We start from the raw sequence: 24,091 nt of genomic DNA, 5'->3' as shown, positions 1-24,091 counted from the left end.
AATGAAAAACTTTGGTTTTTTTCATTTTTTTTCTTTTCCTCCCCCCAAATTCATCTTGAAACCACAATACCATTCTTTTATTTATTTTTTATTTTTAATTATTTATTTATTAGAGAAAGAGAGAGAGAGAGAGAGAAAATGAGTTTGGGGGGCAGGGAGGGGCAGAAGGAAGGGCTCTGAAGCGGACTGCGTGCTCAGTAAAGAGCCCCACGTAGGGCTCACTCTCACCACCCTGTCCTGACCTGAGCCGAAACCAGAAGTCAGATGCTTAACCAACTGAGCCTCCCATGCACCTCCACAACCCTTCTTCTTTTTTAAAAAACTGAGATACATTTGATATACAATATTGTGTGTGAGTGCAAGGTATACAACATATATATTTGATATTAGACCACGATTGCCCCTGTCGCGTTTACTAACATCTCTCTAGTGTTACATTATTATCATTTCTTCCAGTGTTGAGAACAATTAAAATCTAGTCACTCCGTTTAGATGTTTATAATACAGTTTTCTTGCTAATAATCACTGAACTGTGTATGAGGTTTCTGGGACTTATTTATCTACTAGTTCCAAGCCAGTCTTTTAAAGCCTGTTTCTGGGGGCACCTGGGTGGCTCAGTGGGTTAAAGCCTCTGCCTTCGGCTCAGGTCATGATCTCAGGGTCCTGGGATCGAGGCCCGCCTCGGGCTCTCTGCTCGGCAGGGAGCCTGCTTCTTCCCTCTTTCTCTGCCTGCCTCTCTGCTTACTTGTGATCTCTGTCAAATAAATAAATAAAATATTTTTTTAAAAAAAGCCTATTTCTGATAGTGTAACTTCTGTGCTCAGAAATACTCAATGACTTCCTCTTACCCTTTGCGTTAGTGCCTATAAACTGCTCACCTTAGCATTAAAGAGTTTGGTCATATTATGTTTCCACTCTTACCCACTAACACACATGCTCCATAAGGAACAAAACCCTTTTATCTCTGGCACTTACAAAATGCTGTGTACTTGGTAGGGAGTCAATATTTGTTTGAGGAACCAGTGCATCTTCTAATACGATCAAGCCACATTTAATACATTTTCTTGTGCCATTCATTTCTCCTGCCTGGAACATGAACTCTTCCTGTAGTGCCTTCTCAAAATGTGCATGCCTGGGACCTATTCTAGAAGATTCTGACCTATTAGGTATGGTTTCCTGGGTGTCCCTAATTGAAAAGCTCAGGTCTTTAACATGACTTCCCCATTTGTAACAGGTCAGACACCAACTCGTCTTCATTAGATATCCTCCTTCTAAAGTCATCCCTCGTCCTGGTGTTCCTGATGGTTCCTTCATGCACCTAGCCTCAGTGGACAGGAGGGAAAGGGAAGAAAGGAAAAGGCACCTAAATCAGGCTAGGCCAATCGGGTTATTTCCCTGAGGATGTAGACCATGGCATGGAAGGCAGAGGCAGTCTGTAGGTGGTGGGTATGGAGAGTCAGAAGTTGTGGCCTTGGTGTTGGCAGCCACAGGTGGTCCTAAGTGAGCAGAGAGTGCCAACCTATAGGGAGGAGATGTGTAGAGGGAAGCGGGAAAGACATTGTGGTCTCAGAGGGAAGGGGAGGGAGGGACTGCCACATGACTCCCCACTTCTGAGAAGCCCAGCTGTGCTGCCTGCCCCGGGCTGACCTGGGTTCCCACTCCTTTGTCCTCTTCACTGGAGTCAGCCTGAAGGATCCAGGAGACCATGCTTGCAGGCCGGCCTCAGGTTGCTTCTCATACACGAAGGTCCCCAGCCTGCAGTGGCCTCTTATTGCTCATCTCTTCAGGTGTTACTGCGTCATGGGGGCTCGGAGGCGCTACACTGAACTATTCTGTAAGTAATCATATTAGCCAAAGAACCAGGGATGGGGAGAGAGGCTTCCACGGTGCAGGGCAGGGGAGCATGTTGGAGAAGATGGCAGAAGTCGTCAAGGGGAGAGGCACTCCTCTGCACACAGGAGGAACCTGAGGTTCCACACCGACTGGGGACTGGCTGGGCGGGAGGCCAGGTCTTCCCGCTGCAGACACGCATGTGCCTCCGGCCCAGGCCTGGAAGGGGCTGTGGAATCATCCCAGCCGCTCCCCAGCCAGGATGTAAGTGTTGCCCAAAGTGAGTTCCAGGGCACACGCAGGATTCTGCTGTTGAACATGTTTGTAAAAAATGACTTTTTGGAGACTTCTCAGGGGCAAGGGAACTTCTGAATGTTCAGGAAGGGTATTGAACATGGAGTTGTCCCAAAGACTTTGGCCCCTGCGCTCTTTGGTCAGGGAGCATCTATTGCAGAGGTGTGGTTCTGTGGAATTTAAAGGTGGAAAGGAGCTGCACCAAACCTTGCTCTGGTTTTCAACAAATGTGCGAATGGATTCCCCCAGTTCAGACGGACAGGTAGGCAGATGCATGTAGGTCGCTCTCCATGTTAGGCAGTGCTGGCCCCCCACTGCCTCGTCAGGCTGATGCCTCCTGCCGTCTCACCCAGGATAAGTGGGAGAGAGGGGTTAAGGAATACGGATGGTCCCTGACGTATGATAGTTTGACATACGATTTTTTGACTTAATGACGGTGTGAAAAGCGATACACATTTGGTAGACACCAGACTTCACGTTTGGAATTCGGATCTTTCCCTGACTTAGTGATATCCTGTCCGATCCTCTCTCCGGAGGCTGGGCAGCTTCAGCAAGCCTCAGCTCCCAGACAGCCATGGGATCACTGGGCCAACAACCGGCTCGGCTGCAGCCATTCTGTACCCATACAACTTCTGTTTTCCACTTGCAGGACAGTAGTTGGTAAGTTACCTCATGAGATATCCAACATGTATGTTCGGTGATTTTGCAATTTGCAATTGCAGGTTAATGTACGTGTTCTATGCACGTTCAAGGTGGGCTAGGCTGAGTTGTGATACGCGGTGGGTTAGGTGTATGAAATGTATGAAATGCATTTTTGACTCCTGGATATTTTCAGTTTAGGATGATGGGCTTCCTGGGATGTAACCCAGTCATAATTAGAGAAGGTCTATATGTTTGAGAAAGGAAGAAACTGAAAACATGCAGAAGGAAAGAGAGGCAGGCTCATAAAAGACAGCTGACCTCACCATACTCCACCCTCTACTCAGGGCTTCTCTGGCCCAAGGCATGCCTGTTTTAAAGGTGTTGTTCACCTACATGGCTGGTTTGGACACTGGAGGCTAAACAGCTCACACGGAGAATTTCAAGAATGACCTATTCTGTGTGCTTGAACTCTGAGGACAAAGAAAGGACTGGAGTGAAAATTAACACGCCACTTGTCTTAGTGTGAAAGAAATTTCTAGGTACCGTGTGAGTGTTGTTGGCCATGGGGAGAGTTGGGAGCTGGTGATGGGTGGGAAGGATGGCAGGGGAGTATTTCTTCCTCTCTGGGTGGGCAAGGGGGCTTGGACAAAGGTCTCTGGCCTTGGTTGCTTTGACGGGGAGATTCAGTCCCTCAACAGATAGGCGGAAGGAGGGTGCCACCTACACTTGACCGATGTCCAATCGCTGATGTCACCAGTACCTCTGTGAGGCTTCAGAGCTGTCTCTCTCACCTTACACCTTTTGCTTAGTGAGTTTGGGTAGGTCATGTCAAGTGCTCAGTAATTAAGAAGGGTGGGGCTGGATGAATGCCAGCCACCCCTGGGCCTCCACCTTGGAGTCATCTCCTGGGTGGGATTTGCCAGACCAAGGGTAAGTAATAACGCTTGGGGTGAGTGTTTTTAAAGATCGGCCACCCTTCACTTGGAAGCTTTGTTAAAAGGAATGACTCCCAAATCAGTTGGGGTTTATTTTTGGGGGGAAGAAAAATTCAGGAGCCCTGTGGGTTTTTTCTCCCCTTTTGGCTCCATTATGAGGTGCTGCAAAATAGAGGGCTTTCTGAGGGGGTTCACCGCTGTTTCTTCCCTTCTCAGCTCAAAATGGCCGGTCCACAGGCCCAGGTGGGTTCGGGTAGGGGTGATGGGTTGGGCTTTTCTTCTGTGGAGGAACCTGCAGATTTGGCTCTGTGCAAGCGGGGTGCAATCCTATTTTTATTTGTGTCACCACCAGGGTGTCCTGTTGGACTCTCCTCTCATCCTCTCCCAAGGCAGCTTTAGCAGTGGGTGGCCCTTCCTTGGAGGAGCCTAAAGACTTGGAGTGGTGGCTGCGCCGCCGGTCGCTGGGTGGCCCTGCTAATTGTCTGTCGGGTTCCCGAGAACTCGAAATGTGAAGGCGATAAGGCCGGGTTTCTCTCGAGGTTTCTAAGTCGGTCGCGGCGCTGAGCGTCCCCCACCCATCCAGAGGCCCTACCTACCGGCGTGGCCTCTAGGACGGGCCTCTTGCTCGGTTGTCTGTAATGGCCACCCTCCCTCCCTCCGCAGACACGCGCCGGCAGACGACAGGAGGAGCGGCCAGCGGGGCGGGGGGCTGCGGTGCCTTTGTGCCTTTCCTCCCAGGGCTCGAGGTGGGCGCTGGAGGAGGGCTGGGGACCGGCCTGGGAGCCCCGCCAGGACGCCGTAGTTGGGGAGAAGTGGAATCTCTTCTCCCCCTCGCAAGGCTCGCCCGCATCGTAATTCTTTTTATTTTTACTTTCGAGCCTTGTAAGGCATGCGGATGGGGTAGGAGCGTTCCGGCGACACGTTGCCAGCGGCACAGCGCCGGCCCGCCCGCGTGGCCGGAGGCTGGGGAAGGGCCAGGCCGCGCGCCGCCCGCCCGCCCGCCAGCCCCGCCGCCCACGGTCGCGGCCGCCCCGGGTCGCTGGGGCCCGCGCCGGTCACCCCCGCCCCGCGGCGCGGCGGGAGGCGAGTCCGCGCGGCCCAGGCCGGCCCGGGCCCTGGTGCGTCCCCCGGAAAGCGCTCGGGCACGGCGCGCGGGGTCGATCGCGGCGAGGGGCGCGCGGACATGGGCCGCCCCGGCGGGTCCGCACCCCGGGCAGCCGGCGGCCCGGCCCACGTTTTCCCTCTCTCCGGCTCCCTCCGCCCCCTCCGCTCCGTCCCTCCCCTCCGCGCCCCTCCCTCCCCGCGCTTCCCCTCCTCCTGCCTGGTCATGTGTCGCCTTTTTTTGTTTGCAGTGGAAACAATTTCTCGCCGCTCGGCGCGCCCCGGCCCGACGCGCCGCGGCGGAGGCGAGCGGGAGGCGGGACGGGGCGGGGAGAGCGGCGGGGCCGGCGGGAGGACGCGCGGCGCGCCCGGCGGACGCCGCAGGTCCCATGCCGCGCCGCGACCCCCGCGCCCCTGCCGCCCGCGTCCGCGGCCGCCCCCCGCCGCCCGCCGCCCCGGGCTCGCCGCGCCGCGCCCGCGCGTCCTTAGCCGGGCCACCAAGCGATGCCCGCTGGGCGCCCGCGAAACTTTGTGGGCTCCCGCTGAAGGGCTGCGGCGTCCCCGCGCCCCCGCTCCCCGCTCCGGCCAGGTGAGTTTGCTCCCCGCTCCCGCTGGCGCCCCGGTGGGGTTGGGGTGACTCGGGGCGGGGGCGCTCGTCCGAGGCCGTCTTGGAGGCGACCTCGCCGCTCACGGCAGAAGAGGGACTCCGCAGTTCCTGGGGGGAGGGCTCAGACTGGGGGGCCCGGCCGGGCGGGGAGACTGCAGCCCCCGAGCGGGGAAGTTGCCCGGTCCGAAGAGTTTCCTGCCCCGACGTGCGGGCTGTTTCCCGGTGTCTCGATTTCCAAAAGACGCCCAAAAGGAGCAGAGTTGGTATTGTCCGCGGAGGACGGGATCCCCGCCGTTCCGGGCCGGGGGAGGGGGTGCTGCTCTAGGGGAGACCCCAAGATGAGAAACAGGCTTCTAACAAAGATGCCCCCTCCCCCCAAACTGTGCGGGCTTGGCACCGGCAGCGAGCGTCTCCCGAGACCCCCGAGGCCTGACCCCTCCTTACCCCGGCTCTCTAGGAAAGCCTCTTTGGGCCCTGGAGAAGTTGGGGGGACGGCGGGCTTTTATTGATGTGTTTTTAAGGCTCGCCGCGGTGCGGCCAATAAAAGGTTTATGACATCTGACCGGCAGTGAAGGTATGCGAGCTCCCAATTGCCCAGTATACGGGGAGCAGAGCGGTTTCCTCGTTGCCTGGCAACGTCGCTGATTGACGCGGGACGCAGCCAATCGCCGCTCCCGCAGGTCCCCTTGAAATGTTTTTGACAAGTACAGTAGACGGGAGTGGAGCGCGTGCGTGCGCGCGCGCGCGCGCGCGGAGGGGGGTTACCCGGCCCCTCCAAACTCGCGACTGCCCTGCTCGGCTTGGAGAGGATTTCTTAACTTTTCAAAGTTCACTTCGAACATCTGTTCAAAGCTGGACCAGTAATGTGTTTGTCAGTTATTTGGAAACCTTCTGATAGTGGGCAAGAAATGCAGCTTTCCTGCTGCATTTTCTCCCTTGGAAAGCAAATAAGATAACAAAACACAGCAAATCATATAAAAACAGAAAGAGGGTGTGTGATTGTGTGTGTGTGGAATGTAACTAATAGCACACCATAAAGTTGTAAGGAGGTCAGTAGTGAGTAACTATTTGCGTATCTGGTGGAGCAACCCTATTGTGGTAGCAGATTAAAAATGTTTGCCTAACTGCAGACTCACATGATCCGGATTCTCGCTCGCTCGCCCCCCCCCCCCCCCCAATAGGAGGAAAAAAAGATTTGGCAAATTATGTAGTAAGAGTATAATAATGGAAAACTCCTCAGCGGTGGTTTCTGGGAACTGTTTTTTAAAATGGAACTGTAGTGATCAGCAGCTCTTGATACCGTTGCTGCGAAAATGCTGGATTTATAGGGTTGCAGTTTACAGTTGGACAGCACGAGGGGACAGAAACAAAAAGCAGACAGATGATTCCTAGGTAGCGGACCCCCGTCACTCTTCTCCACAGTGCCATTTTTCTAATAAGACCATACTGCTGGCAATGTTTGTTTAAAACAAAAGAAAACATGGAGTATCGTGTGTTAGTTCCTTTGGGAAGCTTCTGACAAATAAGCAAATTGAAAAGAAAGAGCAGCATGTTGTCATAGCAACAGTGCAATTAAATTACTTTACTGTCAGCCATGATATAATTTTCCTGTTTGGAAGCTCGGGAGACATAAAACTTTCATCTGGAGCTGAAGTTGACTTCAGTGCCTGGAGTATTTCGTTCTGCTTTGTATTCTACTGTGTGGATATTCCCGGTTTTCAGAAACTTAGGGTTTCGTGATGGGATCTGGGGAAACTGGGAGGGAGACAAGCCTAGCTTTGATTTGTTCATAAAAATGGTAAAAACATTACCAGGCGGGGCTTCTGTCATACCCCCAAACCTAAAGATACGAGCTTATTCTTTAAATTGTGTCCTGTGCTACTCAGGTTAGGTTCCTTGTTGACGGAAAGAAGTCCCTGTGGCTGAAACTGGAAGTTTTCTGTCCTTGGAGCTGGGCATCTCTCAGTAGCTCCGGAAAGCTTCCTCCCGCCTTCTGCCTGCAGGTTCTGTGTGGGGACCTAGTGTTGGAGGGAGGGTGCTGGAGTTTTCAGGCACCCTTGGCTGGCCATTGGGTGTCTCACATTACGCTTTCTAGAATCCCATTCCAGAGCTTCCCCAGCTGAAGCAGTTACTTTCAGCACACTGCCAATGCGCATTTGGAGCCTTAGAATGATCGTGTCTGCTTTTGTGTTCATTCTGTTTTTCTGGAGAGATGGCTTGATCTTCTTACTCAGGGGGAGAAAATAAAACAGACATGCTTCTTAAACCAAGCCTATCGTGTGAGCGCTGCGAGTGGACAGTGGGAGACCTCTTTCATTATCTTTACTGTTCTTTCTGTCTTACACTGAGTACTCGAGGGTTGAATATGCTTTGTATCTATCGGGGTCATTCTGTTTGTGGACTTGCCACGTCCTCATTTTCTTTTCTCTTCCGAAGTTGTACTCCCTGTTCTAGGTCATTGATAAAAATGGGGGTGGCATGGGGGGTGCAGAATAGAATTCTGTAGCGATTTTTGTTGCGTTTACCTTCCAGTTTAAGCTGCAGGTTGCTCCTCTAACTTTATTCACCAATTCTAATTTCAGTTAGTGGCTTGTCTTCACAGTCCCATTGATTGGTGCGGTGCCCAGAGTTACTCAGTTTTTCATCTGGGGTGTAGTGTCCCAATAACTGAACGCACTTTTTCCTCTAGTTCCAACCCACAGACTTCCTTGTTTACCACTCTCTAAACTTGCCAGCTGTGATTAAAGTTGCAGAGTTTGGGGCCATTGCTTGTGGAGGAAAGATACAGTCAGATATAAAACACTACCAATCAGCACATGCTGTGGTCAGAATGTTAATTCTGGGACGGTTGTCATGGTTTTCATGTGGAGACAGCTGAACTTAATCTGAAACACCTGGTCTTAAACATGCAGGTATTTTGCAGTGGGGGAGGGGAGGGAAGGATAAACCCTGAGGCCTCGAACCCCAAGTGACCAGAGTGTGGGGCATGATGTTTACTTCGTAGTGTTTGTCGTGAGGCTTGAAAGAGTTCTTGCCTGTATATACATTCGTATTCTTTTTTTTTTTTTTTTTAAGATTTTATTTGACAGAGATCACAAGTAGGCAGAGAGACAGGGGGAAGCAGGGTCCCTGCTGAGCAGAGAGCCCCATTGGGGGGCTCTATCCCAGAACCCAGAGATCATGACCCGAGCTGAAGGCAGAGGCTTAACCCACTGAGCCACCCAGGTGCCACTATGCATTCATATTCTGAGGAGAAACTGAGGCACCAAGAAATAACTGATTATTCCCAGCGGGGCACAGTGATAATATAATGGTGATGTGAATCTGGGAAGAAAGCTTTGTAGAGTTCCCCATTCTTTTTGTGATGTATTTGCATTATTAAAGATACTGTAAATAGTTTCAGTCTCCTTGTATTTTAAGAGGTGGCAGGGTCACAGGGCTACACTCATGGACTGCTTTTACTTTATAGTGGTGGAGTGACGGGGTGGTGGGTCTGTTGTCCTCAGCTTGGCAGCAGGAGATGCTGTTCCCAGGGGCATGGGGTCCATAGAAGTGGTGGGGGTTGGGGGGGTGGGCGCAAAAGAATGAGGAGGGCTCAGCTGCCTCTGTTTTGGGTTTCCCTAACTCATCTTTTCTTTGTACTCTGTTCACCAGGAGCCTTCACATAAATGGGTCCCGTCATGCCTCCCAGTAAGAAGCCAGAAAGCTCAGGAATTCGCGTCTCCAGTGGGCTGAGTCAGTGTTACCGGGGCGGTGGTTTCTCCAAGGCCCTGCAGGAGGACGATGACCTCGACTTCTCTCTGCCTGACATCCGATTAGAAGAGGGGGCCATGGAAGATGAGGAGCTGACCAATTTGAACTGGCTTCACGAGAGCAAGAACTTGCTGAAGAGCTTCGGGGAGTCAGTCCTCAGGAGTGTCAGCCCTGTCCAGGACCTGGACGATGACACCCCTCCATCCCCTGCCCACTCTGACATGCCCTACGATGCCAGGCAGAACCCCAACTGCAAACCCCCCTACTCCTTCAGCTGCCTCATATTTATGGCCATCGAGGACTCTCCCACCAAGCGCCTGCCAGTAAAGGATATCTACAACTGGATCTTGGAACATTTTCCGTATTTTGCAAATGCACCTACTGGGTGGAAAAACTCAGTGAGACATAATTTGTCTTTGAATAAGTGTTTTAAGAAAGTGGACAAGGAGAGGAGTCAGGTAAGCTCTTTGGGTCTGGAACTCAAGTTTTTCTTTTTTAAAAATGTGCCCTTTCTCCCCATGAAAAAACAATGTCGAGGGATGTAAATTCACTACACCGAAGGGTGCAGTTATAATTGAGTAATTTTATTTCATTCATTTGGTGGCAGAGAACGTCCTTTGCCTTCAACGTGGTCATTGGACTGTGTTTCTGGTCTTCATGCTGGATTGAGGGTTTCCCACTGTGGTATCTGAACATAATCACAAAACGGTGGTTCGCATACTTGATTCGTTCTTGGGATCATCGCTCAATGTGGATGGGTCCCTTTGGCTTTGCAGTACAGACACAGGTCCATGTTCCAAGGACAGCCATTAACCGTGCGGTATGTATGTATACATTGGAGGAAAATTGCCACCTGGGACAAGAGAAAAATGGCATTTCTTTTCTAAGTGTTAACTTGGAGAGGGGCAGCCTCTCTAGGATTCTAGAATAAATGGACAGTAATGGGCATTGGGAGGTGGCCAAACAGTACACTCCCATACCGGACAAAGACGTGGATTGCCGAGGTGACTCCAATAATATCAGGCATACACGTAAGTGGTAACTTCAAAACAACGGGTATGAAAAATTGGGGTCAAGTTCCCTTTAGAGATGGGCTTCCAAGAGATTGACTTTTGACTGTACGGTCTTAGTCCAGGTTTCCTGGTCTGCTGAAGCAAGAGAGTTTCTGTAATATCATGGTAGGAACAGTAGAGAGAGGGTTGACAGGGCTGGAACGCAGAGCTGCGGTCTGACTTTGGAGTTCTGAACAGTTAACAGCTGCATTTGGGACGTAAGCTGGGAAATGTTCTGGCCCCAGAGTTGTCACATTATTCCTGTATGTTTCAGCCTGGGTTTTCACGGTAGTGACATTTCAGTGTATAGCTGGAGATCTGCTTTTGCCCCTTCTTGAAGTTCGGCTGTGGGTCCACTGGCTGTGCAGTGTTGGGGCCCTTCCTTCTCCAGAAACATGGTCCTGTTTGCAGTAAAATCTAAGCTGGAGAAAACTCTGCTCGTCTTGGGCGTGGAAGAGTATGAATCAAGAAGGGGTGACGCCATATTTCTCCTTGCTGCATCTAGGACACGTTTTTCTGCAAATGCTGTTCCCCTGGAGTTTATGTTCAAGATGGGGAGTGGGCATGCAGGGTTTGAGGAGGGGGCTTGCTTGGGAACCCTGGCAAGGATGTGGACACTCAGGAGCTTTGCCTTTGACTGCTGGGCCAGGTGATGCCTGGGTCTGGTGTGCACATGCAAATAGACCACACGTCTGTATTTTTCACTAAGTGTGACATTTGTGGGGCGCTGCCGCTGTCCCTGGGTGTCCACTGCTCTCTGTCCTTCCCTCCACCTCGCCAAAGGAGCACACGGAGACCGACCTCGTACTTGGTCTGTTGACTGCTTCTTTGAACTTAAAGAGGGTTCACCGCAACCCCGTCAAGATCCAAGTCCGTGCTATTAAATATTTCTGTATAGCTGGGTCTTTATGGTTAGGAGGGGAAAATCTTAGAAAGCAACTCCAGGATGAGAAGACAGTGAAGAAAATGCTGTCCAGGTCCCCCAGAGTCGCATGTCCCCGAGAAGGCGGCGAACGGCACGTTCAGTTTGGCACGAACCTGTCCTGCGTGTCACCGCCCGCTTGGCTCCGTGTTTGCCCGAAGCCAGCACACAGAAAAGTAACGGAGCAAACGCTCACTCAGAGACATTCAACAAAGCAGCTCCTCAGTGTGCAGTGAGACTCGGATGGAGCCCCCCCTCCCCCGAGTGTCAGGTGTGTTGGGCGGGGTGTGCGTGTGAGTGAAGGCACACAGGCTGGAGTGCCATCTCCCCCTTGTGTGCCCCCAGCCCCTGCTCCGGGAGTCCATTTTTCCAGGGGTGATGGTTGTCCTGTGGAAGGGGAATGGCTTTATGGATTTGAGATTGTTAATCTTAGGAAATGTGGGGTTCCGGATTCCTAGCTGTGCCGACCTGTATTGACGTGTTTCTTATCGGATGCCAGTCAGTGTTGTCGTTGGGAGGTTGTTCCCATTGTTTGTGATTTTACGAGAACAGAGCCCAGAGTGTGAGTTTTCCTCCGTTTCTCCTCCTTTCCTGGGTTACTCCCACCACTTTCCAGGGTGCCCGTGCTGGCCCCTCCATTTGGGGTTTCTCCTCTGGCTAGCTCAGTAAAGGGGAAGGCATTCTCCCTGACACTTTGCTCAGTGAAAGCCTCTTTGGCTGTACAGGTAAGCTTGTTTTTCTCCCCCCGCCCCGGGGGATTTTACTTGCTGGTAGCTTCCACATTGAGGTTGGGCCACTGTGCAGCGACCAAGTGCCCCCAAATGTTGGTGAGAAATATGTGTTCGTTGAAGGGAGAACGGAAGGCTTGCACATTGTAGACAAATTTTTTTTTTCTTCTGAAAGTGTGGAACACAGTTTTAAGCTCAGTATAACTGAGATTGCAGGATCCGGTGTGGTCCTTATCCTTGCGGGCTTGGAACACGTCCCCTGCTGGATACCTGCCTGCCTGGGATGTGGGAGAGGGATCTTCCAAGACTGCACCAGCAACCCCTGGGGCACCGCGCCATGAGCATTTCTGGCTCCCGCCCTGGAGATGCTCATTCAGTCGGTTTGAGGTGGGTTGCGGACGGATAGGTGGTTCTGATAAGCTCTATGGGTGTTTCTGACTTGCAGCCAGATTTGAGACTCCCTGAACTACATGCCCTCTTGGGTTCTTTCCAAAGCTGAGATTTCATCGGGAACATCTCATGAATGAGTAAGTCAGGGAGAATAGACAGTTTTGCTTCCATTTCTCTCTCTCTTCTCTCTCTCTCTCTCTCTCTCTTTTTTTTTAAAGATTTTATTTATTTGATAGAGACACACAGCAAGAGAAGGAACACAAGCCGGGGGAGTGGGAGAGGGAGTGGGAGAGGGAGAAGCAGGCTTCCTGCCTAGCAGAGCACCTGATGTGGGGCTTGATCCCAGAACCCTGGGATCATGACCTGAGTTGATGGCAGATGCTTAACAACTGAGCCACCCAGGTGCCTCTACATTTTATCTCTTATAAGACTTGGATACATAAAGACTTAAAAGGGATTGTGAAAGATAGAATTTTTTTTTTTTTTTGTAATCCTAGAGAAATTCAGACACGCATGATGACTCCCTCTCACCCCCGTTGCCCACAACCAGCTCGAGAGTTCGCAAGCTTCGAAGCAGATCCAGATCTCAAGTCCTTTTTTTGTTTGTTTGTTTTTTTAACCCCCCCCCCCATGTTCTTTTACCTACCGTGTGCAGAAGAAAAATCGCCAGGTTTTACATCAGCTCAATTCCGGCATCTCCCTGAACCAAGCAAACACTTCCTTGGTCTCACCTAATATCAGATCCATATTTAGAGATCTCTGAGGATTTATAGAATGCTTGATTGAATTGGGATCCAAACGTGGTTTATGCTGTGCAGTTGGCTGTTAGGTGCCTGGCGTCTGTTTTCCTGGACAGCAGCCTCGGCCGCTCCCCTTTCTAGTGCCCTTCCTCATTAGAGACCCATCCATTGTGCTCTGGAGTGGCCCAGCTTCCGGCGGCTTCATGGCAATTTCATTTAGCATGTTCTTTTATCCCCTTGTATTTCTGTGAAATGGAAGTAAGGCTGGATCAAGTTTGGCCCCCCCAGCCCCCCAAAATGCTTTATAGACCATTCTCCCTTGTTCTCACGTGAGGAAGGCTGGTGGCCCCTCCTGGGGATGCCGAGTGTCAGCTGTGGGCCCACGCGGGGTTGGCTGTTTGCACCTGTGCAGAGTTCCCCACCAGCAGTGGCTGGACCTTTGCCTGAATCAATCACAGGAGAGTTTCAAAGTCTGAGAATTAAGTTTTATACCCCATAAATACAGATTTTGGTTAAGACTGTAAGATGAGCCCCTGCTAACCTCTCTGAGTACTTGTAAAGGAGAAGTAAAGTGCCATTCCCTTTTACAGACTGGATTATAACCGCTTGGGTATGTGTGTTTCTGTTTCTGTGCCTTCTCTTTACTTCTTACTAGTTTAATGAAAAATGTTGTTGCAAGAGGGTTTACCAAGGAAACTCTCTACAAAAGTATATTTATTGGGGTGCCTGGGTGGGTCAGTCCTTAAGCGTCTACCTTTGGCTAGGGTCATGATCCCAGGATGCTGGGATTAAGCCCGGCATCTGGCTCATGCTCAGTGGGAAGCCTGCTTCTCCCTCTCCCACTCCCCCCTATTTGTGTTCCCTCTCTTGCTGTGTCTCTCTCTGTTAAATAAATAAATATATATTTTTTAAAAAGTATGTTGAGGCGCCTGGATGGCTCAGTGGGTTAAAGCCTCTGCCTTCGGCTCAGGTCATGATCTCAGGGTCCTGGGATCAAGCCCCGCATTGGGCTCTCTGCTCAGCGGGGAGCCTGCTTCCCCCTGTCTCTCTGCCTGCCTCTCTGCCTGCTTCTGATCTCTGTCTGCCAAATAAATAAATAAATAAATAAATAAATAAATAAATAAATAAAAGGTATGTTTATTATATCCAGAGCTGTTTTTTTTTATTATTTATTTTATTATTAGTTTTTTTTTTAGTATTCTCTGTTTGCAGCAGGAGGCTGGAACCCACAACCCCAAGAGTCAGAGTCGCATGCTTTTTTCCTACTTAGCCAGCCACATGCCCCCTGGGCTGAGTGCTTTAAATACAGTTTTAGCTTATTGTCTTGGTTGAAAGAGGAGTGGATTAGAAGCCAGGCTACCTGGTTCTAGCTTTGATGCTGGTGCTAAGCTGTCTTGGCTCTCAGGCGGAAGCAGGAGTTTGTAATGGCCAGGCTTCTTCACTGGGGTCTTTGGAGATCAGAGGCTCTGCAGACAGCCTGAAATTATTGACCGCGTGCCCTGTGACTCTGCATGTTGCGTATTCCTGGAGGATCCCAAGATTTTGTTCATTCGATAAAAAGCAGATGAACAAATGGAACCTCCGACTCAGGAGAAGGGAAAAGCCACGTGTATTTTGTAATAACAGTAACAGACACAATATGGAAACCCCTTCTTTAAACCCTCCGTATGCCATATCCCACTTCCTCACTACAGTCCTGTGAGGTAGGTCCTATTTTCCTTCTTCAAATAGGTGAGGAGTTAAGCTCAGAGCGGTTAAGGAACTCCCCGGAGGTCACAAAGCTGGTAAGTGGGAGGATGGGAATTCAGCTTCCCTCCGTCCAGTTTTGGAGGGCCTTCCGCTGAAACTAACCCGGGTGCTCGAATACACTCGGTAGACAGGCTGTTGCAGGTGATCTCTACATTCTTCCTCACAATAGTCTATGAACATGACCTGTAGGGAACTAAAATAACACCAGTAAACCCAGAATTTACTTTGGGGGTGCAGGGTAGAGAAAGAAACACAGAGAATCTTTTTGTGCTGTTGAGATGGGGCCAGATTCTGTCGTGGTCAGCAAATGGGAAGAGAGATGTGGCATCTGTACGAAGCCTACCACTGCCCTCTCGACTTCCTGCTTCCAGGATCCCTTCCAGGTCCCCTCCACTCATCTGGCCCAAGTCCAGGGTCCCTTCTCTGTGCACAGACACTGTTCACACAAGGTTTCCCTTCCGGTTGCCAGGTCCCTTATGTTTCGCTTCTCCATCCACGTGGATGAGATTTTTTTCTCAAAGGCAGATTGGAAAATGATCTCTTACGTGGCGGGACACCCCCATATGCACTGTTGCCTCTAATCTGCCCCCCACTTTGGTAGTGTCCGCGCCGTATCAGGAGCCTTTCCCGTTCCCGTGATGCTAGTCCGTGTACCCGTTCCAATGATGGTGCTTTTAGGAAGAAGAGATGACTTCTTTTATTTTGGGTAAGGGATGCCCTTTGAAGGACTCCGTAGTCTGGTTTTGGTGGGGAAGGTCCTAAAAATCAGGGTAATGTGGAATCGGGGGACAGGCGGAAAATGGAAGTTTCTTCTTATGGGCTGCCTCTTGCTCACCAGTGCATACTGCCCAGCACGTGGCTTTTTCTTGTCCGTGCTAAACGTAGACTTTGTTGCCTTAGAAGGTTGAAACCTTTTCATGGTGTCCCAGCGCCTGAAGTAAATACAACCCCTTGTCGCCAGCGCTGGAATAGGGAGCGTTTCGTACCAGCATCCAGTCATTCCAAGAAGCCTGTACCATCCTTGGCCACGTTCTCCCACGGATCCCAGCGCTCTGCTTCTTTCTGATTCTTCCAGATACTAGATGCATTGGCGGGGGTGGGGGGGATGCATTTCTGTTGTCCCAATCTTGCCGGCTGTTCATTGTCTGCTCATTCGCTCGTTCCAAAGACTTCTTAAAATATCCGTTATTGTCCGTTCCTACTCTACTCAGTACACCAAGTGCTGGAAGGATGCAGAGTTGAATGTGCGGCTGGTGGTCCAGTGAGCCCCCCCAACCCCCTTTCCTCCTGGCCCCTGGAACTTACCAGCAGAAGTCCGTCCTTCCTCCCTGTCACCTCCTTTTGCTTATGTTTCCTGTTTCTCCCATCATTCCTTTCTGGCCCTTCTGTTTCAAAAATACACTGTTTTCTCAGGTCCTCCCATAGTGACGGCTGTTACTGACCTCGCTAAGGAGCCCTACGAGTTTTCTGGAAAGCTTGGTTCTTCTGGACTCGAGGGCCCCACTGGTGGCCAGTAGCTCTCCCCATGAATGGTTCAAAAAATGTCGTGTTTTCTTTGGTAGGTCTACGTGGTACCTGGTAGGTGTATGGGGTGCTTCTTCATTGAAGCACTGCCTGGATATCCAAGCAACAAGAAATTGCTCTCAGAACCTCCCCGTGTTGAGCTGAAGAGGCTTTGGGATTTCCCTTTGAAATCACTTTGGCTGCAGGATAATTCTCTGCAGTAAATAATAGGGGAAGTTGGCGCACTGACCTCCTATTTGAAAGTCATAGGTTTTGCTTCATTCATAAATAATGATGGGTTGTTTGGATTAATCCATCGTCTCTCTCTTTCAGAGCCCTTGGTCATCTTAATGCTGTTAAGTTTTGGCACGATGATGGCAGGTCTTAGATTTTATAGAAAATTCCCCATCTTTTCAGTGGACATTTTTGCTCTTGAAACAGATGACTGTGTATTTTTAAAAGGCTAATGTAGTGTTTTGATGATACTGTGGTTTATTAGGCACAGCTTTTGTTTATGAATTTTGGTTTTATGGTCACCTTAAAGTACCTTATTCCCAATCCGCACTCTTGTCACTTTTAGTATTTGCTGCTTGTCTCAGTGAATACATCTGCATAGCCCTGTGAGGGTTAATCTTCTGGCTGCATTTGGTTTAACATGGGCCTGAAGTTACTGTCAGAACTTCCCAGATGGTTCTGTGGAGGGCCTCCGTGTTAGTAGGTCGTCAGTGTCTCTTTACCTGTGATTTCAGAGAAACCAGGGTCCTCTCCTTATTAGTTTGTTCAGTAGAATTACTTGGTAACATGAAAGGTTAAGTTAAAAAACGAGATCTGGTTCTTGCCTTTTGGGAGCTTGATTGCAGGGAAATAGGAGCCATAATAAAAAATGAAGAAGAAACCAGCACAGGTATGGGAAGCGTGCCAGGTTAGTGAGGTGACAGGTGTCGTTTGAGGTCAGAAAGCTTCTCTTCCCCAAAATGGGTCATGTGGGTACTCTTCATGGGGGGGAAGCACTCAACTAAATATAGGAAGCTTTCTTCTGGTGTGGGAATGAGCACGGGACCTCCAGGGATGGATAAGGTAGGATGAGGTTTGACTATTTATTCTAGAAAATTCAAGCAACAGTGAATTAAACACACTACAAGGGGATTAGTCTGCCACATAGAATAAGTCTTGAGGAGCTGGGCAGAGACACACATCCCATCTCTCTGCTCTGCTGTTCTTGGTCAGTGCTGGTTTCCATTCTCAGAGTCTTCTCGTGGTTGGAGGTGGCATCAGCTGGCATGTTTCCATGTAGGAAGTAGGAAGGGGTATGCAGGGAAGGACCCAAGGTGGGGGTCCCAATGATGTAGCAGTTTTTTTTTTTTTAAATTTTTATTTATTTATTTGACAGAAAGAATACGAGCAGGCGGAGTAGCAGGCTCCCCACTGAGCAGGGAGCCAGATGTGGGGCTTAATCCCAGGATCCTGGGGTCATGACCTGAGCCGAAGGCACTCGCCTAACCAACTAGCCATCCAGGCACCTCTGAGTTAGCGGTTCTAAGGAGCTTTTTTGGAAACCCCACGGTCTGCTTTCATCTCATTGGCTGTCCTCTGGTCACATGACTACAAAGCAGGCTAAGAAAGGTAGTGTTGTGGCTGGGCCCACTGCAGTTCCAAATAAAACGTTGCTTGTGTTGCTAAGCAAGCATGGGATTTTCTGTCACTGAGGTCTAGAGGAGATGAATGTTGCTGGACTCAAGGGATGTGTTGGAACAGTGTCAGGGAAGAGGAAGGAGAGAGACGGGTGGTCAGGGAGGTTATGTAAGTAAGAGTAAGGTGTCAGTGGGGAAGCTAGGACAGCAAGGGGGAAACTTTAAATTGCTCTGGTAACTTAACTAAAGCAGAGACGCTGACCCATTTTTTTTTTTTTTTTTTTTTTTAAACATGGCAGTTAACCAAGGTTTTGCTTCAAGATATTCTGGTTAAATTGCATTTAATATTTTCAAAAGCAATAGCTTGATAGAGGTGAAGATGTAGTCTGTGCCAAGTATGATAAGAAAAGCAAGGAAATGTATGGTTGAAGATAGCACTGTAAAGTTGTTTTTTCAATAATAACCTGCCAGTTTGCCGTGTGAGGTTACAGAGCATTCCAAGAACGGGATGAAGTCTTTGATGTGTGTGTGTACACGCGCTCACGGGTGTGTGAACTCAGCAAGAGACCAGTCAATACAGGCGGAGAGATTGTGCTGCTTCCCAGGGGAGAGGCTCTCCAGTGACCCCTTGGTCTCGTCCTCTTGTCCCCACAGGATAGGTGGGGTTCCGCTCTGTGCCCGGTGGGTTCAAGTTCAGGCTTGCCTTCCATTTGCTGGGGTTCTGTGAAATGCCTCTCAGAGGCTGTGTCTGTGCTCCTCTAGGGGCAGGACCGAGAAGTGATTTAACTAATGTCACTAGACAGAAAACAGTCAGCTAGCAGGACGTTTGTACACTTTGTTTTTAGGAGGAAAAAAAAAAGGCCAAGTCACATGAGCGCTACTCTCATCATGGCTCTGGTGGGGGTGGGGGGAAGCATCCGGGGTCTCCTGAAATCAGAGTACAGCAGTGTGGCCCAGAGCTGCGCCCCGCGCAGTATTCTGAGAATACCGCATGGAATGCTCAATTCTTTCAGTGTCTTCCAAAGATGCCGTCATGAAAAGGGAGAACCTGTGTTCGTAGCCTTGATTCCGAGACCCTGCAGAAGCCTTAGTTTGCAAAGTAAAAATAGACAGCGTTTGCCAAAAAAGTAGCTTCGTCCTTTTAGAAGCATTTTTAGCAGTGATCATTCATGCCACACATACATGGGGAGTGCCAAGCACAGTTTGGGTGCCTAGGCTATAGTGGTAACCTGTTATAGTTAATTACCCATCTGTTCTAGACTATCCATAGGGCGGGAAGAAGGGGATGGCGATGTCCATGTTAAATAGTAGGTCCATACATGGACGCCTGGGTAAGAGATCAGATAGTGATACACGCAATGAAGATACAACAGGGTAATTTGCTGGAGAGGGGTGGGGAGGAGAGCAGGAGACTTCCTGGAGGTGCTTTCGGGCCATGCTTTAAATGGCAATAGGGGTGCTGCAAAGATTGGAACAGAGAGCACAGCAGGTGCAGAGGCCCTGAGGTAGCAACAGCTTGAAATGTCCAAGGAAAAGAAAGAAGCCTAGTAGAAAGCACATTAAAGAGGGAGAATGAGACGTTTTAAAGAGACATCAGGGAGAGAAGCATGTATCTGGGCTGGTTCCAGTGGTGGTTAGAGATGACAAGAAATGGTGCTGGCTTAGACCAGAGTTGGGGTTTGCAGATGAGGGGTTGTGGGCAGATGAGCGTTGGGAAGTCAGATGGCGGACAGAGCAGAAATTCTGTTTTGACCATGTTAAATTTGAGGTGGTTTTTGAGCATCTGAGTGGAGCTATCAGTTTGGAGCTTTGATATGTGAGTTTCAAGCTCAGCAGAGAAGTCAGAGCAGAGGTATAAATCTGGGACACATTAGCACTTAGTTGGTGGAAACTAAAGAGGATTTCTGGATTATCTCTCCATCAGAAAGGAAAAATCAAACCTCTGTTTCAGTTCTTACTAAAAATTACATTTCCATTACCGTTTGACTAGAGAATTCATTTTAGGGTATCTTCAGCATGGGGAATAAAAACAAAAGAAGTTCATATTTAGAGGGAAAAATTCAGAATTATTTCAAAAACAACTTACCTGTAGTTATTATAGTTCCTGCCTGTAGTTTTGCAGGCAGAAAACAAACCTTTGCTTTTTGTAACGAGATGGTAATTTCTAATTGTGCTCCGGGCTGCTGGTGTCTCGGAGATGGGGAGAGAAAATGCACTCTAGTAGACACCCCATTTAGCAAAGCCCCCTAACCCATGACTTCCCTGAGTTCCCTGCCATCTGGTCCCTGGCTGGAGAGAGGAATTTTTCTTGTATATGTGTTTCCATAGCAACGAGTTTGCAGTTGATATGGAAAGTAAGCAGTTGCCTTAGCAACAGAGTTGCTGATGTGGTGGCTCCCCAGCTTCCAGGGAATGGAGAAGCTGACCAAACTAGTTTAGATGCATCGAGTAGGGCACTGTAATGTAGGGCTGCACACGCCAGCCCTGCCAGTGTAGGATCCCTTCTGCTTTAAAAGAGATCGCAGCCCCTCCCCTCCACCAGAAGGAAGGCTTACTGAGGTAATAAATCAGACAGAAGTAGCTGCTGTCAGTTGAAATAGATTATAAGAGGGATTTCCCGGTGGAATTTATTTAGTTTCTCTTAAAGGAGAATGTTGTGGTTTGGTTGCAAGGAAAGGAAAGCCACCCAGGCTGGCATCTGTAAAAGAGTGTTTGTCCCAAAGATAGAATAATCAGTCCCACTGGGCAGGTGGTGAGGCACAAAAAAACACGTCCTGGGTCCGCAGTCCGTGGAACCACTCTCTACGTCGTCCCTCAGTGGTCCCTCGGGGATGCTCATCCCCACCTTTCTGTGGGTTCCAGTTTCTTCTTTGCAGTCTAGCTTCCTCTGTGTGGCTGTTGATTTCTGCTGCATAACATCATTGGCTTACTGCGATGGAAACTGGGAGCCAGCCCCCTTGATGTGATGGTGCTGTGCCCAGAGACATCAGCCCCATCATTTCTGTGCAGTGTCTCTCTCATAGTTCCAGACACCCAGACTTGGTCATCCTGGGCTAGATGCTCAGGTCTAGTCGAAACAAGGGCAGGGGTTTCTGGATCCTGGCATCTGCTGGGATGCTCCTTCATGTGGGCTGGGGTCAGGGCTGGAAACCTGCCTGCCACAAAAAAATTTGGAAACCTTTGGTCTTTCAAAAACATTTCAGTAATGAAGATAAAAATAAGAGGAGCTTTTGAGTGTTTTATATTCTCTTTCCCTTTGTGTCTCCTCAGGGCACCTGTCCCCAGGTGTTGGAGACTAATATACCAGTGAATACTGGGACCATCCAAGTCTCCTTTCTAATTCTTTATCATTGCTGTGATGACTTCATCTTCCTTGCGTTTTGTTTCCATAGATTTGGGGCTGGCATTTCCCAAACTAGCAAAGTTTTTCTTTGGTGGCCACTTCTTCCTGCCAGCTGCCCTCAAATTGCCTATAATCACAGGGTTGAGTGATTACCCAAAATTATGAACTCTAGCCCCCTGTTCTAGACAGGAATAAATGTCAGCTATCCAATGCAAGTTGTCCAGATTTTCAAGATCAAGAGATTGGGTAATGGTTCTTGCTAACCGGCCCATGTCATCCCAACATGGGGAAAAAACGTAATTACTCTGTGCAGGGACTGGCAGAGACAATACAGAGAGATTACCAAACTTTGGTGTCGTGGACTGGGCAAAGATAGAAAGAGACCAGAAAGATTAAAAGTGGCATTTGCCATTTACCAAAGGATTGACCAGTGGCCAAGATTACATGGTTTGGAAATCCAAAGGAGAAAAATGATGCCTAATGGGAAGTGGAACCATGGTGGGACTCCTGGGCACGGCACAGAATTTCATTAGCTGGACCCTTCAGGAAGACCAGGACAACAGGGGTAGTTGGCAAGGAGAGAGGAGGTCATGAGTCACCAGGGTTAGCTTGCCATGGTCGGGGGGAGCGGGCAGCATGGGGAATAGAATGGGAAGTCATATGTGCGAGGCCGAGTGTGCAAAATGGGAACTGATATTTTCACAGAGCTTATGGGGCGCTGTTTGGAATTGCGTGAGGCATTTGTATCTATGAACTTACAGCTTTCTAGCAACTGCAAAGCCAATATTAGGTTCTTTTTACAGGTGGAGAAACTGAGGCTCAGAAAGATTCCATGGCTTGCTGAGATGACATGACCCAGGTGTTGAAACCAAGATTCTTCTTGCTTTTCCTTTCTCAGAGGGCTCCTGTAGGACAGAGAGGAACATAGACTTGGGAAGGTAGTTTGGGCTGGACCGTGGGGTTCTTGGGAGCCATGGCTGGGAATCGAGCCTCTGCTCTGAAGGCAGTAGGGAGCCCTCAGACATTTCTGAGCATGGGCACCACAGAAACACAGGTACGAAGCAGGAGCCCAGAGGTTTGCACAACAGCCCTGTTCTCCATGCAGGAGGCCACAGCAGTCCCAGAATGATTTTCTATAGACTTAACTAACGTGGACCAGACTTTTATACAAAAACAAACAAAAAAAAACCCCAATCTGCAACTCATTTTCATTTTAACTGTTTGACTCTCATTTTTATTTAGTGGATCCTATTTATGCTGACCATTGCTTTTATTTATTTGTCACTGCTTGGATTTATGTCTTGACCCTTCTGGAATTCACGCAGTGAGTAGAGGAAGAAGACGAGTGACCCACCCCTCAGCAGGACCCTTTGGATCTGGTCATTTTCTGATGTTGAGATAGATTGTTACCCCCTTCTGCTTGAGATGCTGATGTCTTTTCCCCTCCGCTGTTACAGGGAAGCACAGTAATGTTAATCTTTTAGTTCGGTAGGGGAAAGGCCGAGTAGGTGATTTTACTCATTCTTTTGTTTGTTTAACCACACTGAGTTCTTAGAATGTGGAGGACATTGCACTAGGTGCTGTGTATGCGGGGGGCACAGCGAAGCAGTGCTGGGTCCTTGGAGGATACCTTGGGGTCACCCCTGATGCTTCCCTCTTCTTGACTCTCAAACCCAATCGGTTACAAAGATCTCTTGATTAGGCCCTTGGCTCTCCTATTCTCTGATCTCCACTGTCCCTCCTGAAGTCCATCTGCTAGAGTGCTGCGAGAGGCTTCAGTACCCAGACTCGAATTCTCTCCCAGCCCTTGGGTGGTTCCTGTTACCTCCAGTGGTTTGTCTCAAAGTGTGGCTCTGACCACCAGCTTTAGAATAATCTAGAATGTTTATTAGAAATGCAGATTTCTGGGCCTTAGCCCCACCGAGAACCTGTGGTACTGCTGCCTGGGAATCGGCATTTACACAAGCTCCCCAGATGATTCTATTTTACCCTGAAATTTGAAAGCAAGGTTTAGAGGACCTAGTTCAAACCCTTCAGCAGGGTTTATGAGGTCTGCCTTTCTAATACTTTTTTTTTTATTATGGGTGATTTCAGGATTGTATCATAATGGACTTCAAAGTCCAGTGTGGTTCTCGCGGGAGTTGACACAACATATGTATTATTCACAGGGCCCCATCTTGTTCCATCCTTTCTCCCCTTGGCCCTTCCCACCCTCTCTGCTCTAGCAGTTTAATTTAATTTAATTTGATTTAATTTTTTAAAGATTTATTTGAGAGGGAGAGAGCACACACGTGAGTGGGGTAAGGGGCACAGGGAAAGAAGAATCCTGAAGCAGATTAAGTGGCCCAGGCACCCCCTTGCTGGCTGGATTATTTTAAAGCAAATCCCAGGCACCAAATTATATTGTGATGGCTTCAAATATTTCAGAATGCATCTCTAATACATGATGAGAACACACACACACACACACACCCTACAAAACCATTATCACTCCTAAAAACAAGTTACTGTGATTCTTTACTGTCCCCTAAAATCCAGTCCCTTTTAGAATTTACCTGATTGTTTAAAAAAAAAAAAAGATTCAGCAGTGGTTTACTCAAATTAGAATCCAAAGCAGGTCCACATGTGGCATTTCATTGATGTGTCTCTTAAATCTCTTTTTGATCTGTGCTCCTTCCTCTTCTCTCCCCCTCACCATTTAAAGGAAGCTGTTTTCCCTTTCATCCCCTTCTCCATCATTATTCTGATGTTCCAGTCTTTTCACCACATCCCAGGACTCCCCGTTCCTCCCAAGGCCATGTGCTCTAATGCTGACCGTCACTTGTGTATTCTGTTCTCTCTGCCCAAAATACTCTTCCTCCTTTTTTCTCC

The 24,091-nt window shown here is 49.2% G+C and overlaps 1 protein-coding gene across 20 annotated transcripts in view; it reads left to right on the top strand.

The window, feature by feature from the left end:
• FOXN3 (forkhead box N3) overlaps positions 1 to 24,091 on the top strand; it is a 400,355-nt gene that overhangs the window by 166,850 nt on the left and 209,414 nt on the right. For 17 of the 20 annotated variants that reach the window (XM_082733885.1, XM_082733900.1, XM_082733890.1 and 14 more), the window contains one exon: positions 9,064 to 9,620. In XM_082733885.1, coding sequence (XP_082590011.1) covers positions 9,078 to 9,620 — 543 coding nt within the window. In that variant the 5' untranslated portion in view covers positions 9,064 to 9,077. Of the gene's footprint in view, positions 1 to 5,064; positions 5,392 to 9,063; positions 9,621 to 24,091 lie in introns of those variants that run through there. The other 3 variants (XM_082733888.1, XM_082733884.1, XM_082733893.1) reach the window with 2 other exon arrangements.

The sequence above is a fragment of the Mustela nivalis genome (assembly GCF_964662115.1).
Source record: "Mustela nivalis genome assembly, chromosome: 6".
In the NCBI taxonomy this organism is placed as follows: Eukaryota; Metazoa; Chordata; class Mammalia; order Carnivora; family Mustelidae; genus Mustela; species Mustela nivalis.
This window is presented reverse-complemented; position numbering and strand designations above follow the sequence as displayed.